At 45.4% G+C, this 12,378-nt stretch overlaps 1 protein-coding gene across 4 annotated transcripts in view; it reads right to left on the reverse strand.

The window, feature by feature from the left end:
• Window positions 1–12,378, reverse strand: part of MBNL3 (muscleblind like splicing regulator 3) — a 64,886-nt gene that overhangs the window by 10,080 nt on the left and 42,428 nt on the right. Inside the window, exons 5-8 of one of the 4 annotated variants that reach the window (XM_032196293.1) lie at window positions 6,462–6,612; window positions 4,111–4,146; window positions 1,778–1,872; window positions 205–278 (exon numbers count right to left, since the gene is read on the reverse strand). In XM_032196293.1, coding sequence (XP_032052184.1) covers window positions 222–278; window positions 1,778–1,872; window positions 4,111–4,146; window positions 6,462–6,612 — 339 coding nt within the window. In that variant the 3' untranslated portion in view covers window positions 205–221. The remainder of the gene's footprint in view (window positions 1–204; window positions 279–1,777; window positions 1,873–4,110; window positions 4,147–6,461; window positions 6,613–12,378) is intronic. The other 3 variants (XR_004253860.1, XM_032196294.1, XR_004253861.1) reach the window with 3 other exon arrangements.

Below are 12,378 nucleotides of genomic sequence, written 5' to 3' on the forward strand. Positions count from 1 at the left end.
ACAACAAAACATGGCTTGTTGTAAATTACAAGGCTGGTCCATATCTGTGCTTCAGCTGCTGAATTTCTTGTCGACTTGGCAGAGAGCAAAGCCAGCGGGGTCCTGCAGGCTCAGTCCCTCTGCCCAAACCAGCCCCTTTTGGGGGATGCAGTGCCCTTGTACAAAGTACTCCACTGTAAAGAGAAATACCAAAAAGCAACTTACTGTTCTATCGGGAACTTCTACATCTGTGAAACAAACATGCTGCTACTCAGTTCATCTACTGATAACTGGGATATCTACAGCAAAACAAACAAAGAACACAACACATTAAAACATTGCCTTGAGAAAAGTCTCTTCATTCTGTCTTCAGTTTCACATTAGTAAGTACATCAGTGTCTTATAAAACATGATCCATTCCCAAGCTGTCTTTATTTTGCCACACATTAAGTACAACACAGTTGCATCACTATGGATGCCTCGTGGAGTGGAGGTAATTGTACTGGGATTTTAACTCCATGGACTACAAGTAAGACAAAATGCCCTGAAGCTAGCTGGCTGAAACATAAGGAGCGTAACTTTGTCCAGACTCATATAGCCACAGAGCAACACTGCACAGAAATCTCTGCTTTCTTCTCATGACTGATACAAGTATGAGTAAGACCTTCTCTGCCTGAAAATTACAACAAAGCACACAAAAAGAATAGCAATACCTACTGCAAGCAGTAAAAAACTGCTGAGGACTTATGCAGGCAAAACTTCTTCTGAAAGCTTTATGACCTTGCACTAGCAAAAGACTACAGGATACCCCCTGAGATAACGCTGGCGTTCAGCATGCCCAATAGCATCCTATTGAATAAAGTGATACCCCATTTTCTTTGCTACAGCTCTAAACCTGAGAGCAGGACAAAGAACTAAAAAAATGCTACAAGTGGTATTGGGGAGTGGTGGGGAAAGCACTTGAAATTTCTCTGGTCTAACTGGGAAAAGTTGTGGCACACCAAATTATCAGGAAGCATCACTAGGACAGATTGTGCATATACAGTTCAGGACTGGTGCGGAAGCAGCCATCACAACTCAGTATCTTCAGAGGAAAGTTTTGGAGAGAATTATGGCTTGGCAGACATGCATGAAGTCCTGTACACTTATGGCAGTGCTACAATGGCACGTACTGCACATCCAGAGTAATTTCTGTAGGGATGGGTGACATGTTACTGATGGAAATAAGCTTCAGACTTCATTGCCTCACTCCCATTTTTCATTTTTTTGGGGGGAGTGGGGAGATTGTTTTCAGAGCCCAATCTTGCACTGGGGCAGACCTCCTCGTGTTCCCACTTCCACTTTCCAGCCAGGAGAGGACATGCCAAAATACCACAGGGTAGGATGCTCGGGGTGGTATTTCTGCTTGAGACTGAAAGCAGAAGTGCTGCAGGTCTAGTGCGACAGCATCGTCGGGAGTTTTACAGCCTGTTTTTTTTTCAGGACCCGGGGGTTTTGGAGAAGCCGGACACGCTGCCAGAGAAGCGCCCAGACCTCCGGGAGCCCACACACCCCTGAGGATCGCCCATCCCTACTCTCCGGCTGGGCTAGACACCGCAGCAGGACCAGCACCGGTGCCCCCTCACCGATCCCCAGACACACACACACGCACACACACACACGCACACGCTGCCTCTGCGCGCCCGAGCCTGCGCCGAGCCGAGCGGGACCCGGAGGCGCTCGGCACTGCGCAGGATCCGGCCCTCGCCCGGTCCTCGAGATCTGAACACGTGAAAGAAAGCCATTGAAAGGGCCAAACCTGATTGGCGGTAGCTGTTGCAGCGAAGGGGACGCTGGTGGCAGGAGTTGTTGCTGCAGACACAGTGGTGGGCGTAGCACCGTGCATCATGGGCACTTTCGGAAGGGAACCATGGAAGCGACATACGGGAGGGTGGAGCGTTTTTTTTTTTTTTTTTTTTATATATGTAACCATGGCAACATGTGGTGGATTTGGGGGCGTGGCAGGAATCACAGCAACAAGCCATGTGACATCGTCATGAAGGACACATCGGGGCGCAGCATGCAATCACAGTGCAAAGCAAGACAGCGTTGGGAAAAAAAATAAACAAGAGAGAAGGGGAAAAGCCAATTACAATTATAATTAAGGAAAAAACCAAAACATTCTCAACACTTAGTACATTTATAAGCAGAACAATGATGTATTAGACTCCGAGGGCCAAATTTCCAAAGGGGGGGAGGGCGGGTGTGCTAGCAAAAGCCCACGTCAGCTCGCACCCGTGGGGAGTTAGACACAGCCAGTGCACGTTCCTTTGGGTGGGGACATTTTGGCAAGCGCACCCTCCCACCCGCCTTGGAAAGCTCATCCCCTTCCCTCCCCTCCCCGTCCCCGCCAGGAACCAGAGGTACATGATGCACTTTGCAGCGAGCCGCTGGCAGGGCCCATTTCACGGCTACGATCTCGCCGGGCCAGCAGCCGCAGAGCGGCTCTTCAACCGGGTTTTCTCGCCTCTCTCTAGCGGGGACGTTTCGGCACAGTACAGGGGTGAAGGCACTGCAGACGAGCGGCTAGCAGCCCGAGCTCTCTCCGCACAAATCCAGCGTGCTTCCTTTCCGCTCTAATTCTAGAGGATTTGGCAAAATTCCCTCCTTGCGAGGTAGGAGGGAATAGAAAGGGGAGGAGGCCGAGTGGGAGAAATTCACGAATGCATTCAAACGGTCACAACTCGCAGGAAGAGCATCTGAAAGGACAACGCAGCAGCAGGGAGCTCGGCAGCCTTTCGAAGCTGCACTTCCCATGGAGCGCGGAGCTGGAGGGGATGCTCTTGGGGTGCACAGAGCCACCCCCCAAACCCACGGGAGGATGGGGAGGATGCTGCCCTGGATCACTCCAACCTGCAGCCACTGATTTCTCCTCCTGGCCAGGAAAGACCTGGGCGCAGAGCAGCAGATAGCAGTGAACTTTTTGGCACCAAAACCCTGGAGACACACCTGGCCTTCCATGGGGACAGTTCAGAGGCTACTGCGGTCACCCAGGTATATCCACAGCCATAGCTTGTCTGTGTGTGCTCCCACCCAGCCCATCTCAGCACAGACATAGGATTCAGCAAAGTTCATCAGGACTGGGAGCTGGGGTCTGCAGGAGCGATGGCAGGGTTCAGCAGCGGGATAACCCTGTGCCCACAGGGCCTCCTGCCCCGCAGGATCACCCTCAGGTGGATAAAGCAGCCTGGAAGGATGGGGAGGTTCAAGAGCAGAGTGCTCAGCCATTGCTGCCAAAGCTGCTGGCTTTCAGGCTACCCCAAATGGTTCCCTGGAGGCCCTGCTCTATTCTCTTCCCAAAGCTCCTGCTCCCCTCTTTCTCACTCTGGCTGAAGCAGCTACGCTCCTGGATGGTTGCAGTCTTGCATAACCTTGACTGGAGGATGAAACCTCAGCTTTCACCCATCCTGCTGTACCCAGCAGCCGTAGAGAGAGGGGAGGGTCCCTCAAAGACCCACACAGGTTCCTAGCATATGCCGGATCCTGAGACTGTATGTTAGCAGCAGAGAGCATGTTCTCAGCCTCACTGCATCCCTGGTACCTCCTCACAGCAACTTGTACCTGCACAACTGACAATTTACTAAAAAGAGATGAATCTTCAGCTGGTCCACAGTTTAAGCTCTTCTTCACTCACTGTACAAGCAGCACCCTGCTCTGGTAAAGGGGCTGACCTTGGATACATTCCTTCTTAAAGCCTTTATTAAAACAGTCTCTTAAAATGTCCTCAGAAGGACGACCAAAAATCTGAATGCTAATACACCTGATACAAAAATAATAAACCAAGAGTAACCTCCCATTGATATTTCTTTTGTTAGATGACTTAAATGGGTTATAAAGACATTTAGGTTGACAGATTTTTGTCTCTGCAGCAGAACTAAATAGGGGTGGGAATGCATTGCCTTGGATTCTCATATTAGTCACACAAAACACTGCACTGCACAGAAATTAAAAGGGATACAACCATTTAAGCCTCAAAGAAGACAGTGGATAGACAGTCACACCACTCAGCCACCCAGGTTCTCACTGATGCATACTAATTTGCTGTCTCTTTCAGATTAGGAAAAGTTGAGAAGTTTGTGTAGAAAAACCTACCAACGCTTGCAGTGGGTGTCATGCACAGAACTGACCCTGCACACCATGCATTGAAGCGTGGAAAGATGAACAAAAGGGATATTTCATTAGTGAAGCTTCAGTGTTAGAAATCACTTTAACTAAAAAGCAGGTATTCTCTTTGCAGCATTCAATATTTAAGCACATGCAAAACAGATTCTGCATGTTGATACATAGATAGTTTAAACTCAGTTTTAAGAGAACATAGCAAACCAAATTAATTCTTGAATTCTTGGGTAGTAGAAAAAGTATTTCTTCTCCAACCCTGGTATTAGGTGATGTGATCTATCTGACAAATCAGGGCTGTTTGGTGTTTTTTTTTTGTTTTTTTGATATCAAGTGTGTTGATTTTTTTCTGATGATGTCAACAGACAAATTTGCTTTATAGGAAAAACACACTCATGTTAAAACCAATTTTCTAAAAGCAATTTACTCCTGAAAGCAAGGATTGGGATTCAAAGTCTCTAGTTTAAACTGAAAGAGGCAGTTGCTTTTAGATTTGAAACAGTTGCAGTTCTGACACCACTTTGAATATTCACTCTGACTGCCCCTGGCTCGATGGGAAACCATGATGCTGATCTCTCAATAACTGAAAAGGTGAAATTAACAAAAACAACCACTCACTTCCACTCCCAGCCATGTGAGTTGTTACATGCCACCTCTCTGCTTTGCTTTCAAGAGTGCTGCAAAGGCTTAGACCAGATTTTCAGCCTGATGCATCAGGAAGGGAAAATGTGGATGTGTAAATTCATCAGAGATTCACTCTGTGACTGGAAATTTACTCCTCTGACCAGTGTTAATATCGTCAGATGAGAGCAGATGCCAGTAAATAGACCTGTTACACATCTGCCTGTGTGTAATTCTGTTCCCATGAGACAGGGCACAACAGCACTACAAGAGTTCTGGGTAAAAGCTAATTTATAGTGCTTGCATCAGAAATGTAGGTCTTTATATCAGCTTTGAAGACTGCGACCTCAAGGGAGGGAAGCATGTAGCCAGCTCACAGATTTCACTTTCTAAAAAGTGTCTGTTTTCTGAGGTTGTATTTTAGTTGGAATCTGAAAAAGTTGTGGTAAGGTTGGTATAGCTGATCTACTCCAAGAGCACTTTGCAGAGCACAAGGCTCCGGCTTAGTCCCTCCATCCATCTCTTCATACAAGACCCAATTCCCCAGGAAAAACATTCCGGCATCTACTGAATTCTGAATATTTCCAAGTACTCTCGTAACATAAAGGCCACATGAACCCAGTGTTTAGGTCTCAGCTCTCTGAATCCATGCTCACACCTGAAATGCAGTTTGGTGTCAATATTGGGATATCTCAAAGTTTTTCCCCTGACCTCAGGGAATGGCAAGGCCAAGGTCCAGGGTCACTGCATGTTCACTGCATGGACAGCCCAGAGAAAGACTTTGTATGTTTTTGTAAATATAAAATTTGGCATATGAATACAGCAGTAGACATTAAAAACTTCAGGCATTCATTTTCATATGATGCTCTGCAATGAAAATAATGATACTAAAAATGAGCTATCAACTCTGGAATATTTCCTTTTTCAGCCACTTTCAGTACTTACTAAGTACTAAGCAGGTTTTGGTTTTAATTTGGTTGCAGCGAAGAGGTTAATTGGCTAGTCAGCTATCACATCTGCCATGCCAATATTTCAGTTTCTATATGAATTACTGAACTGCATCTTTCAATTTTACTCTGAGACCTTAAAGGTACAATAAAAGCTGGGAGTTAAATTGCTTTTAAAAATCTTAGGTTATCATACTGGTCAAAAGACACGCAAGAGGAAAATATATGACTTTAAAGAGGATTATATAATTTGTATTTACTAAAGATGAGCCATTCCCTCCATAAACATCACAGCTGCTGGAATATGTAGGTCACTGAGACAGAAGGTTAGAAAGATACCTGCAGCTTGAAGTGAGTGGACAGCTCTACACAGAGGTCCACCAAACATTTTAACATGAGTCCATAATATAGCTACACAAGAGTCAAAGAATTAATTTGGGATTAACTAGTTGAACCATAAGGAGGAGAAACAGGAAGTGTGAATTCAGAAACATGCAGACATTTTTCTTAGTTTGCTTTAAAAAAAAAAAAAAGAAAAAAAGAGAAGGCTAAGAAGGGATCTTTACAAGTGAAAAGCTCTAAATTATATTAGGTGAAGGAAAAAAGTCAAACATACATTAACTTTCCACTGATTTTTTAACATGAAACTTTATAAACTAATACTCTTTTGTGAAGGACTCTTATAAATCTGCTTATTAGCTCAATGTCTAGGCCATAAAAAGAAAGCAATGATGATGGGGAAAGCAAGGAAACTCTTACCTGTAGGGATGAACGTAGGCTGTTGCAACTGCATGTTGGCTAGAGCCTGTTGGTAGTGGAAAACGCTTGGGTTAAAGACTGTGGTGGCACCATTGTTTTTTTCAAGTGCTGGCCTCTTTGGTAAAGGTTGAAGTGCACCAGGCGGCAGGGCCTGTGGATAAGGGAGTCATTAAAGACAAGTGGAATATAAAAGAGACCCAAGAGCAGACAGAGCATGCAATAAATAATAGGGGGTCTCGGCTGCAAATCACCTGCAACTGTATCAACTTAGCAGACAGGAAATAGAAGAGCAGCTAAATCACAGTAAAAGTTGGAGGTGTAACCACAGCTTCACTAGGTAGGCAGTTAGTAAATGCACCAGGAGACAGGGGCAAAGTCCAGAATGAGGAAACACTAAGGAAGATTTTCAGCAGGACTGACTTGGAAAAAAAGCATGAGGGGGAAGAAGGGAAGAGGTGATCATCTGGACAGGATACCACAAAGCACAATTGCAGGCAACAAGCATTTAAAAAACATACCAGCTAAGAGAAACACAGTAGATGACTATTTAAAAACAAAAAGATTAGCGTAAGTAATAAGTGCCATGGAAAAATTAGGGATGCTTGCCTCTGCTTATTCCAATACCTGCCTACATGGATGTGTACATTTGTGGGAGTGTGCACTCTTGTATGCAGCTGACCCATGTGTTCAGGTGGTCAAGCGAAAGCTGTTGCCAATTACACATATAATGTCACATTCATAGTAAAATGCATTTCCACTTGTTATTAGTGAGGCTGAGCAACACAGCCAAGAATAGGCCTGATTCTCTGCTGCCTGCAACAGCTGCAAAGCTCACAAACAGTAGATTTGGACTTGCTCCCAATTTCTAGTAGCACAGCACTAGAAGAAGGCCTCCAACAGTTAAATACCGCTTGCTCATTATTAACAGTGGAAAAAGCCATTGACAAATCTGCTGTTCGAACAAGATTTGGGTGGGTCTTGCTATCAGGCAAATCCTTTCTTTTTGTTCTATCACACCACAGTGCTTCTTCCAGCCCGTCAAACCTGTTTCATGATCAGACTTGGTAAAAAGCATTAACCCAACTCAGGAACTTCTCTCAGTAAGGTACTCATCATTCAAAAAGCATGTCTCAACAGCGAAGTAGTATGTCAGGTTCTTAGGAGACAGAAACGTGTCTAATGATTTACAGCTTCTCATTGTACCCAAGCAAAAAACACAATTTTTTCCACATTGTGATAGAAAAGGGTCCTTTTTAATTATGCCCTGCAGTCCTTTTGCACATAACACTCCCATTGACGTCAATGAGATTTACGCACGTGGAAGTCATGCAGAATCAGGTCATTTCTGCCTAGTTGTGTTTTATATCATGTAGCAAAGCAATGGCTGAACCATAGGGTTATCACTCCTCTTTTTTTTTTTTTTTTTTAAATAAATGACAGTGAAGGGTGGGTATTAGGGGAGGTTTAGCTAATGAAGAGCTAAGGCTACAAACACATAGTACTTGTAAGAAAGGACACAAGGAAAGAGAGGTTTTAAAATGTCATGAAGACTAACACACAACAAGGGAAGAGGTATTTTAAAATATCATGAAGTTCAACACGCAACAGAATATAACCAAAAGCTTGCAACAGTTTGTCACCATCTAGAAACAGGTTTCACTTTAAAGTTAATTTGCTATAGGAGACTGCTCATCTGAGAAACGTTAAGTAAGACACTTCCAGGCAAAACATTACTCCAACCTATTGCTATTCACGTGGTGGTTTGGGGTACCTTTAATATTAAAAAAATAAATAAGTAGAAGAAATTGCATTTGCAAAACTGCCCTCAGACATGCACACATCCTCTGCTAATGCTAGCAGACATCCAGTGCCAGCATTATGACTTAATGATATCTTTCTAGATTTCTTCTGGCTAGTATCAAGAGAGAGCAGTCAAACATGAGCAAACATTATCAGACAGAAACCAAAGTCTCTTGCTTAAGATCTATATTTTAGGATGAGGTTTTCTACGTAAAGATCTAAGCGTTTCCATTTTTAGGGGAGCCCCCACTGATATCTACACTAAATCTGTCTTTATATACATCATGTCTATTTAATGATGGTTCCATGAATGTTCCTTCAGGCACAAAACAGATTTGCAGCTTGTAAGAGACTGTAGTAACTCCACTGACATCAGAGGTGCTTTACAGATTTACAGTAACTGAAGAACTTGCTGCTTAAATCCATATTCTTTACTGCGCCTGATTGCAAAACATGCTTTTTCCAAAATCTGCCTGAGAAAAAAGAAATTACTAATTATAGCAAAGCAACTGTGCCAGGCACGTAATGGACTTTTGACTCCTTGCTTCTTGGCCAAAGGCTGTCACCACCCCAAAAAGTTCATTATCCCTACTGTCAGTGCCAAAAGCTTTGAGATCTCACTGTGCTGTCTCTTTACACATGGGACAATTCCTGAGCCCAGCACTGCAGTCAGAGGTGGCATATAAACACGAACAAGCCACAGGGATGTCAAGGCACAACAGTCTGCCCTACTGTCTCTCTAACATTGTGCTTCCACCTACCCAGCTTCATCCCCTTGGGGGCACGAGAGAGAATGCAGCTACAGCAATTCCATTTCTGTTGCCTGAACAGCACCTTTGGGAAATGCCTACACAGCAGCTGGGGTGAAGAAGCCCAAATAAACGTAACATTTCTACAGTCTCCTAAAGAAGGAAGCACACTGCAGTGGCTGCTGTGCAGCCCAGAGGCCAGCTCTGCCACTTGAGCACCCTGGGCACAAGAGTCGGAGCCCATCTTGGTCTGCTCCTGTTCTGACAGCCCTCTGGGTGTCCTGCTCCCACGCCAGCTCTTGGGGAAGCATCCGTACTGGAGCATGTCCTGCAGAACTCCTATTTTTGCCAACCTATCTAACTCTTGAGTTAATCACCACTGCAGCTACTGAGAGTGGGGCAAGTGGACAGTTTGCCCTGCTGTTTGGTACACAGTGCTGCTTGTCATTGCCCTCTGGACAAACTTCAGTCAAAACAGATGTAGCAGTAACCTTTGATAGCTGACAGTAACCTTTTCTGATTCTTATTGTCTCCACATGCACACAGATATGCAACTTCTGTAACATGATCAGGCCATTTGCACTCATGAAGGGGTTAATTTTATTTTTTTTTCTGTTCAGTATCTATTTGATAGCCCGAACTGATCCTAGTGAACAATTCCCACTACAAAAATGCCAGTCAGTCTCCCATTTTGGGGCTGGGAAAGCCACATTCCTGCTGGAATATGAGTATCTGAACAAAAAGATTTGTCACTTCTCTGCATGGCATAGAAATAAATCAGCCTGAATGACAGACAAAAATGCAATGCATGCCTAAGTCAAGATTTCCCACGTGCAGGTTAACAACTCTCTCTTGTTATTTTTTTGCAAGACAGGAACTGGATTAAATCTTTGCAACAAACAATTTAATTGCGCCTCAAAGTTCCCCTCAGATCCGTATCTCCTGGGAGCAGATCGCACTTTCACTCCTTTGCACTTAGCTTAGAGGGGTTGGCTCCGTATCTGACTTGCTGCTTCAGTCCAAGTCACAACAGATAGAATGATTTGAAAGAGGGCAGAGGTTGCACCCATTCCCTGGCAAGCAGGGGAACCAATCTGAGCAGTTTCCTCTGAAGATGATGTGTGTTCTTATCAGCACTGTAAATCATTCTCTGGTGCAGCCTTCACAAAGGGTTCAGAGGAGGTGACATATTCCAACATTATAGCTGAAAACGTTCAGATATTCCAAGGCAGGAAGACTATTAAAAGTCCCTTATCTGATCAGGTTTTGTTCAGCGGGGAAGGTCGGAAGGGTAGGGGAGTTACTGGGCTTTCCCATTCTCAGCCAGACTGTCTCCTAAGCGAGGTGGCTCTCGGCAAGGGCAGCGAGGCACTACGTAGGTCACTGTCTAAGCTGGCTTTGGGGCTGTGCCTGTGCCAGCAGTGAGCACTGAGAGGCTGTTGTGTCAGTCACAGTGTAATTCCAGCCTGCTGGCGGAAGCTGGCCCCTAACAAGATTTCCTCATGCTGCTGTCTAAAGCTGCAACAGGGAAGCCTGCTGACTATTAAAAAAAAATAAAAACACACACACAAAAACACACCACACACACACAAAAACCACCACAACCACCAACAAAAACAGCACAAGTCTTGCGAAGTTGCCAAAGGGGCTTTGCCTCTGGCCAAACTCAACACAACCTCTTTTCATTTAAATTTTCCCCAAACAGAGCTTAAAGAAACACGCTAACATTCCCATTCTGGGAAAAACAGCCTCCCTGCCTGAGCTAATATTCACTGGCATTGGAGGGAATATTCATCCCACTGAGACCCCTGGGAAGGCGACCTGCTGAGCCTGGGGGTGAGGAACAACCAGACACAGGGAATGAGAAAGGTGGGGGAGCCCTTGCTCATACAAGGAATCTGCCCAGCCAGAGGGGAAGGGGAGCAGATCAGCTGTGTTTCCCAATGCTGGAAACGGCGAGCAACAGTGGCTCGAAGGTTTCAGGACTCCTCTGTGTCCACTCTTCCCTTTCCACCTACAGCTCTGGGACTAGATTTTTTGTAGGGTGTATTAATTCCCTCACATTGGGGTGATTTGAGAAGGAATTGTCTTCTACAGAGCCAGAACTGACAGTAGGCTGGGAGGATGACTTTTGCCTTACTGTGAGGATCACAAAGATGGGTAAATATATCTGGGGCTTAGAAAATAATCAAAATTAGCTTACATGAAGGCAATTTGCAAGCAGAAGGCTGCAAAGCAGATCCCATGCCTGAGGCAGAAGCAAACAGGCACCCAGAGCCAGGTGCTTTTTCTGATATAGGAGGAGGAACCAGAGCCAGAGCCAGCTGCAGTAGCCATGGCCTTCCCAGCTTACCCAACACACGATCAAAGTCCTGCCTTACACCTGCTTCAGCTCCCAGCACAAATCTCTGTGATGCTGCTTAGCTCTCTCTGCTTCTCTCAACAGTGGAAACAGGCAGGATTGGAGAAGTCCTAAATTTGGTCTGTGCCCATCGAACAGAACACCCTGCCAAGGGCAGTACCAGCACGACACTGCTGGGCAAGGCCGTGTTGTTGAGCATACCACAAAAAGCCTCTCTGCCTTCAGTGGCACAAACAGGATCTATCCTGCACCACCCAATCCTGTGGCATATCCAGCACAGTGCAGAACTAACGGAGTTAAATCCTCACCGAAACGCTGCGTTTCACAACTCTGCTGCTGTAGTTTGGAAAAAGTCGCTCAAAATCCTGAGCTGCCTGCCACCACAAAGGCCCCCAGGATTATTCTGTGCCTCCAAAACACATCTGGGCTTTAGAAGGAAAAGCTCACGTGGTTAATGGGTGGCGTGTGGGTGCAGGATCGGCATGTCTGAAAGGACACTAACATTTCTGACCCGGATGGGCAGTCTCCCCAGGCACTAACACAACAGACCAAGCGAGGAAGGCTTTCATGCAGATGGTTACGTGCAAAGCGAGAAGGTGAAAGGTCCAAGTACCAGGTCAAAGGTTGCCTCGAGCGGTCGCTTCAGTGATCTGACAGCTGGCTGAGTCTTAATTAGCAGGCAGCGAGCACATGATGGCAATGGGCCAGGGAGGGGGGTCAAGCACAGTAACAAAAACAGCAAGCAGAGGTGTGTCAAGAGAGCCATATTTTGGGGAGGTGAAGAGAAAAAAATAAAAATGAATGCATTATACAATATATTAAAAAGACGAGGCATGCACAACATGGGATGTCTGAGTAATTACCTGGCCCAGTGGCTAGTCAGCTATTTTGCCTCAGTAAATTTCAGAAATAAAGAAATAACATCATGGGCGTGTGCCCTAGAGCATTTTCACTGCAGCTGGCACAGCGGGTGAGGAGTGCTTGGGGATTAGCACCTGCACGTGGA

The sequence above is a fragment of the Aythya fuligula genome, chromosome 13 (assembly GCF_009819795.1).
Source record: "Aythya fuligula isolate bAytFul2 chromosome 13, bAytFul2.pri, whole genome shotgun sequence".
NCBI lineage: Eukaryota > Metazoa > Chordata > Aves > Anseriformes > Anatidae > Aythya > Aythya fuligula.